Source organism: Hoplias malabaricus, chromosome 7 (genome assembly GCF_029633855.1).
Source record: "Hoplias malabaricus isolate fHopMal1 chromosome 7, fHopMal1.hap1, whole genome shotgun sequence".
Lineage (NCBI taxonomy): Eukaryota > Metazoa > Chordata > Actinopteri > Characiformes > Erythrinidae > Hoplias > Hoplias malabaricus.
Window position 1 is genome coordinate 8165447 of NC_089806.1, and position 7799 is coordinate 8173245.

General features: G+C 44.1%; 1 protein-coding gene across 1 annotated transcript; it reads right to left on the reverse strand.

Annotated features, from left to right (window-relative positions):
• Positions 1-1666: 1666 nt before the first annotated feature.
• Positions 1667-4359, reverse strand: si:ch73-111k22.3 (pleckstrin homology-like domain-containing protein). Its single transcript, XM_066676358.1, has 3 exons — positions 4197-4359; positions 2941-3116; positions 1667-2169 (listed from the first exon to the last, which is right to left on the reverse strand). Coding segments are annotated over exons 1-3 (390 nt in total). The 5' UTR covers positions 4198-4359; the 3' UTR covers positions 1667-1956.
• Positions 4360-7799: the final 3440 nt, after the last annotated feature.

Sequence of the window (7799 nt, forward strand, 5' to 3'; positions counted from 1 at the left end):
GTGAGTGTGTGAAACTGTCTACGTGTGTGTGTGACAGGGTGAGTGTGTGACACTGTCCACAGGTGTAAGTGTGTGTGACAGGGTGAGTGTGTGACACTGTGCAGAGGTGTGAGTGTGTGTGTGACTGGGTGAATGAGTAAACACATTTTCAGATGAACAGTGGCGCCAAACCTGCAGAGAGTCCAATTCAAGTGATTAAAAATGATTTTGCATAACACAAAGCTTCCCTAACAGACTATATCTCTGTCTGAGTGGGTGAGGAGCAGGCCTCCGCAATTCCCCTGATGTTTTGCATCTAATAACACAGTGTTTCCACTTTAAACAAATCAGAGCTGCATGTGAGGACACTGCTCTATTAACAGCAGCAAGGCTCTGCTCTGGTGGAAAACTCTACCATGGAAACCACCAGTGGATTATTTATAAAGGCTTTCTCCAACAGGTCACAGAGCTGGAGATAAAGGTCAGACACCGCTGGTGTAAAGCAGCCTCACACACACACACACACACACACACACAAATACACTTAGTTTAGTATTTCAATTTATTTGCTAGGTTAAAAATGTTATACATTATATCTCACATTCATCTTTTCCAGCAATGGGCTCTGTGTGTGTGTGTGTGAGAGAGAGAGAGAGAATTTTAAAAAACATAATTTCTGTATAAGGGGGCGGAACGGTGGTGCAGCAGATAGTGTCGCAGTCACACAGCTCCAGGGACCTGGAGGTTGTGGGTTCGAATTCGTGCTCCGGGTGACTGTCTGTGAGGAGTGTGGTGTGTTCTCCCTGTGTCTGCGTGGGTTTCCTCCGGGTGACTGTCTGTGAGGAGTGTGGTGTGTTCTCTCTGTGTCTGTGTGGGTTTCCTCCGGGTGACTGTCTGTAAGGAGTGTGGTGTGCTCTCTCTGTGTCTTCGTGGGTTTCCTCCGGGTGACTGTCTGTAAGGAGTGAGGTGTGTTCTCCCTGTGTCTGTATGGGTTTCCTCCGGGTGACTGTCTGTGAGGAGTGAGGTGTGTTCTCCCTGTGTCTGTGTGGTTTTCCTCCGGGTGACTGTCTGTGAGGAGTGTGGTGTGTTCTCCCTGTGTCTGCGTAGGTTTCCTCCGGGTGACTGTCTGTGAGGAGTGTGGTGTGTTCTCCCTGTGTCTGCGTGGGTTTCCTCCGGGTGACTGTCTGTGAGGAGTGTGGTGTGTTCTCCCTGTGTCTGTGTGTGTTTCCTCCGGGTGACTGTCTGTGAGGAGTGTGGTGTGTTCTCCCTGTGTCTGTGTGTGTTTCCTTCGGGTGACTGTCTGTGAGGAGTGTGGTGTGTTCTCCCTGTGTCTGCGTGGGTTTCCTCCGGGTGACTGTCTGTGAGGAGTGTGGTGTGTTCTCCCTGTGTCTGTGTGTGTTTCCTCCGGGTGACTGTCTGTGAGGAGTGTGGTGTGTTCTCCCTGTGTCTGTGTGTGTTTCCTCCGGGTGACTGTCTGTGAGGAGTGTGGTGTGTTCTCCCTGTGTCTGTGTGGGTTTCCTCCGGGTGACTGTCTGTGAGGAGTGTGGTGTGTTCTCCCTGTGTCTGCGTGGGTTTCCTCCGGGTGACTGTCTGTGAGGAGTGTGGTGTGTTCTCCCTGTGTCTGCGTGGGTTTCCTCCGGATGCTCTGGTTTCCTCCCACAGTCCAAATACACACGTTGGTAGGTGGATTGGCGACTCAAAAGTGTCCTTAGGTGTGTGTGTGAGTGACTGGGTGAGTGAGTGAAAATGTCCACAGGTGTGAGTGACAGGGTGAGTGTGTGACCTTGTCCAGAGGTGTGAGTGTGTGATGCCCCATGATGGTATTCGTGGTGTTATTGCCTTTCACCCAATAATTCTGGGTCAGCTCCAAAGCCAGTGCAACCATAATCAGGATGAAGTGGTTGCAGAAGATGAATGAATGAATGAGACCTCGTATTGTAATCCAGTCGAATCATTGGTCTGCGACGTGCATCTGTCCTACTGCACCACACATGCGTTTGAAGCGTGTTCTCCTGACTTCATCTGAGCTTCACAAATGGCCACCATCCAGTCCTGCTGCTCCTCGGCTGAATCGGCGCGCAGAACGAACCTCCGTTTACTGTGTTTTGGAGTTATGGTCCAACCAAAGTGTCCTTCACCCTCCAAAGCCTCGACCTGAGCTCCAATCAGACGGATCACCTTCACCGCAGTCTAGGAGAGAAGACAACCCACGGGTAACAGTAGTTTGTAGAGCGTAGAGTGACTGAAGCTAGAGAAGATCTCAGTTTAATAGACATGGCCAGGCCGGGGGGGCGGTGTAGCAACAGCAGAGGTTCTATTCGCCCTAGTACAGTTCAGTGGAGCATCACCATGTTTTTGAAGCTGTATTTTAAGGTGAAAATACTACCTAATGTTGCTTTAAAAGGCCCATATCGTTAAAGACATTACTCACAGGAGTCTGATGTAGAATTTAAAAGCAGAACTGATGACTCACTGGGCCATCCCATTAACGCAGTCTTGCCCTTTCGCCCTAAAGTGAAAAGGATTGTTCCTACCCTACAGAGTGTTGCTTTAAAGGGTCTGTGTTGTTAAAATCATCATCATCATCATTTTGTGTATTGTTAAAATCATAAAAAATATTACTCACAGAAGTCTGATGAAGGTTTAAAAAAATAAATAAATGATGCAAAATCAACCAGTTTTGACTTTGTGATGTCATAAAAACTACTATATCTACAGTCTACAGTGGACTCATTCATTCACACAGAAATACTCCCACATGAGCTTAAAGTGACCTTAAAGAGGGGACACGGTCCCAGTGAATTCTCTTGGGGAATTGTTTGGGGGGGGGGGGGGGGGGGGGGCATAAAGTGCTGGTTGATGTACACAGTGGCCCTCAGTGGAGTCCTGCTGATAAGCTGATAAGCCCCGGTAATGTGTTAAGAACCAGGCCACTGATAAAGCTAAACTAAGCTCAGGTACCTGCTCGTTTGCTCCGTAGAGAAGCTGGGAGTGTTTTATCTGAACCCAAGCCGGTTTCCAGCGCCGTGTGAACTGAGTTTTCTTGGACAGCCATCCGCTCTTTCCCTTCTCCTCCTCCGGATCCTCCAGTCTCTTCTCCCCGGCGCCGTTAGAGGTCGCACACCCTTCAGCCATCACTGCTAACGGAAAACCCTTCAATCAACACCCGTATTCGGGAAGCCACGCCCCACCTGAGGTCTGATTGGTTGAGAGTTCATTCTCCTGGTCTGTGATTGGCTAGAGCGGGTTGAATGTAAATTAAAAACTAACGAACTTTTCAGTTAAGTAGGTATTATTTTTATTTTACTTTTTAACAACTTGCGTGTTTATGTGTTCGCATTTTTTGGATGATTGATATATGCTTTTTACTCGCGGTTATGAGTCAATTTACCTCAAAATTATGAATTAATTCAAACAAGGGTTTTCTCTAGACGTTCACATTGCACACTCCCTGAACAATTACGTGTTCATCCACGGGAATATATTCATTTTATTTTTTTTCGACAACATAAACCTAAGGAAACAGTCCTGACAGGGCTTAAAAACTGCAAGCCAGCAGTAAAGACACGTCTGGAGATAGACTTGTGGACTAACGAAGGCGGAGGTGTAGAGTTTTACACAAACCACTTTTAAGGCAGTAGGGGATTTTTTTTTTCTTGAGAATAACATTTAATTCTGTCGTTCTGATGAACAGAGATGAAGAGGGGGACTTTTATAATACAACATGAACCCCTGTTCTCAGGAAAACAAGGTGTATTCTCGGTAACTCGATAAAATTGTTCTGTTATCTCTGTTATCTAAACATTTTAATGTGATATTAATGAATAATTGTTAATAAATAAAGAATAATCTGGATAAAACCACTAAAAAACGGACTCAACATCAGATTAAAGTGGAGAAAAAAAAGAAGCAAAACTGGCTTCTGGTATTTATTCTAGACTCTTCCATGTCTCCGGCACGAGCTGTTTCTGTCAGAACCAATCAGATCAAGCTGATTTCATTCAGGATGTTTTTCAAATAAATCATTAATTGGATTATTGTTTGTTTTACTTTTTTTTAGATGCTGCTCTAACATTTAACCTTTAGACAGATTAATTCATCTATAAACGTATTTTTTAAGTATTTGATGTGTGTGAGTTCTCTATCGAATGATTTCAGATCTGTTTTAATTTAGTCTTCTTTTTTTTTTAAATAGAATTCACAAAGATTAATTTTACTTGGACTTTTGGCCAGTCCTCCATTTCATTTCCGGTCTGTCTGTGGAGATTAACGACCTGTGTCCGCGCAACTCCACATCTGCGTCCACTCTGGGAGCCTCCTGTCTTCAACCTTCTGGACTTTAAGAGCCAACCAGTTTGGGCGGAAAACCGGTGGGGAATGAAGACCTTACTGCGACTGCGCAGGCGAGTGCTCGTTTGGCTTTGCCTAATGGGAAATGTAGTAGAATGTCACTTACTTTCACAGGAGGAATAACATGAGAAGTGAGAGAACAGAGAGAGAGAGAGAGAGAGAGAGAGAGAGAGAGGGGGACACGCATGAAGTAAAGTTTGTGCGCTGAGGAGGGAGGGAACGAGAAAGAGAGAGAGAGAGAGAGAGAGAGAGAGAGAGCGGTCTCTCTGTCGAAGTAAACGCTGTCGAAAGTAAAAACTGAGATGAAGCAGAGCCGCAGAGACTCGGACGGAGTAATAGTTCGGGGGACGAATTCTGACTCTGTGAAATGAATAAAAGTGTAATAAAAGTAGCCTGTGCTGGAATCCTGCTTCTGAAGGAATACCCGCCCCGCGAGGAAGGTAACCAACCGCTTTCTGCCGCAAATGTTTGTTTACTTAAGTTACTACATTAACGTTACATCGCTTTTCAATACGAACCTGTTCACCAACACCTTTCTGTAGTTCAGTGCTTTCTTCCAACACGAACACATGCAGATCCGTCCAGATGTGGAGACTGATGTTCTTCTCAGTGTCTCACTCTAAAGGCTTTCATAAACTTTATATTAGACTCTAATACAATGACATAATATTGTAGTTACCAAGAAGATGCTTCTTAAGTAAACTGTAATAGCCTTCTTGTAATACATTAATAACAAAGGAGATGATTAGTGTGTAATAACTGTGGTAGCACATTAATAACAAAGAATCGGTTGTTACTTGTATTAACTCATTGATTACAGTTAAAATAATTTGGATAAATGGTCTTTTGCATAGTGAAATGTTTCATTAAACCAATGCAGAATGTGTTGTATATGGTTTTGAAAATGTGTTACATCCAGTGCGTTACAACAGAAGAACCCTTTTTAGTGTAAAACAGAACCATATTCAAAAAGTCCTACATTGAACCGTGTTCAACAGAATTCCCTGGTGAAATGGTTCTCCAGATTGATGGTTCTTGGTTCTGAATAGAACCATTGTTGTCACAAAAGAACCCTTTAATAACTTAAGGTAGTTGGCTGCAAAAACGTAGTAGCTTTCTAATCTTAAATAAGATGCTGTGATTAGACTGTAATAGCATATAATAACATATGAATTACAAATGATGTTAGTAGAAATTAATAATGTCGTAATAACACATTAATTATGAATAAGATGAGTATGTAAGCTGTAATACATTGTAGTAGCACTGTAATCTCAGATAAGATGATGCAATTAGAATGTAATAACATGTAATAAAAACAATTACCAAATTAGTTGTTATGTAGGGTGTAATAACAACACATTAGTTAGCAAAAATTATGGTTAAATACACTATAATAATATGTAGTAGAAGTTAAATCCCTAATAACATGTGAATTACAGTTACATTGTTTCAGTTGGAGGTAATAACGTATAATAACACATTTATTACAGGAAGAAGTAGCTGTATGAATACGGTTTTACTTGTAAACTACCATTTGATAAGAGTTCAGTTGAAACATTTGAGGTCTTGTATCTACACGTAGAAGACTTCTCTTTGTTCTGTGTGTATAGTTGGGTGTGCTAAGCAGGATATGAGATGAGAGACATATGCAAAAGCGTTAACAAAGCTGTTATTACTGTGTTACAGATATGTCATGTAATTGTTCATTTTGACGTACGCTTGTTCCCTTATGTTCTACAACCTCATGTCTCCAGACCGGAGACTGTAGAGACTAAAATGACTCTTGGTCTCTTCACCAGGGAGTTTTCACACAATGTGAAGAGCTGCTGTTGTCTCCAGATTCTGTCAAAATAAAAGACTGATATAAGGTTTTTGTTGAGACAGTGTTATTCTACTTTGTAGCCACTTCTGCTGTTCATGCCCTGAACTGGTTTTGTGATTGTTTGCAGCGATCACAGATGTCCCCGCAGTTCTTTAAGGAGGATTTCGTCTGAGATCGAAGCCCCTGACCCTCCGTGTGTGGATAAGCCCTATGACTGTCTGTACTGGATTTATAACAATGTTATAAACGTCCCAGCCTGGCAGGGTGGGAGCTGCGCTGGTACTTAGGCTGAAGTTCGTCCAAGGGGAAAGTGGAAAAACGGACGTCAGAAGGGTAAACAAGTGAAAATAAGGTGGAACATTCGCACAAGCATGTTAAGAGCGCCGTAGGCTCAGCCAGGCCCAGCGCGGTGGTGTCGTTTCTCTGGAGTTTGGACATGCTCCTGTTTTCCTGACTTTGTTTAAGCCGCTGCTCTGGTTTCTCCACGTGGAAAAAGAAGACCTCGAACGAGCACAAATGTCCGCCTGCAGCAGCTCGTCTCCGCCGTCCTTTCCCAGAGCGTTTGGCTTGGTCCAGCACCAGCAGCATCATGTGGCACCCGTGGGACCCCCTCCGTCCCCCAGCCCCTCGGCCTCTCTCTCCGGACGTCTGTCCAACGGCAGCCTCAGTGCTCCCAGCCCCACCAACTCCAGAGGGTCCTTCCATGGAATCTCCTTCCTCCTCCAGATTGGACTGACCAGGGAAACTGTTAATCTGGACGCCAGCGACGTGTCCCTTTCAGCCGTCAAAGACCTGGTGTGCTCTATAGTCGACCAGAAGGTAATAACAAATCCCATGTTTAAACCTGTCCTCGTTATTAAATCCTAAAGATGCAAACAAATGATGTGAAGAAAAAGTGAAATACTATGTTCTGGAGATTTACAGAAACTTACGGTGGTGGTGATAGGAACCACGCAAATAGGAAAATCACAGACCGTTGAACTGAAGGCACCTGCAGGGGATTGGTTCTAGGACCCCTAGGACACTAGAATCCATGGATATTAAAGACTAGATTACTAGATCACTAGATTACTATCTTCCCTACAACTGTGTAAACACAGTTCATTGTTGTTATACTCATTGGTTCAGGGAATAGTGAGAAGAACAGCAGTCTTGTTCAGTTCATGTTCAGTACAGACACAATCATCTTAGGCCTAAATACAGCATGGTACTTATTCCACTGGGTACTTAATTTACTTGGCTCTGCTCGGCTCTACTCACTGTTTGCTCCCTGGTCCCTCATTTGATTCAGCTACCACAGCCGTGCAGCTAAATGTAACTCACGATGTGGCAAAACACTGTCTCCAATGGGAACAGCAGGCTTCAGAAACCATAACAACGGCGGCGGTAACGTTAAGCGATGTTTACTCATGGTGTATTGGCATGTTGTTGTTGTTTGGGACTGAACACAGCTCCATCATCAGTTCAGACAGATCAGTAGAGTTTGTTCCTTCCTTATTGCAGCGTCCAGCTCTCGCTGGAGATTTTTTTGTCGGCCACCGATCCATGGAGCGTTTGAACCTCTTCAAAAGACCACGGCGTAATTTTACGAGCTGCCGTCGTGAGTCGGATACAAGCAAATGCATGATCTCTGCTGCAGCTGGTT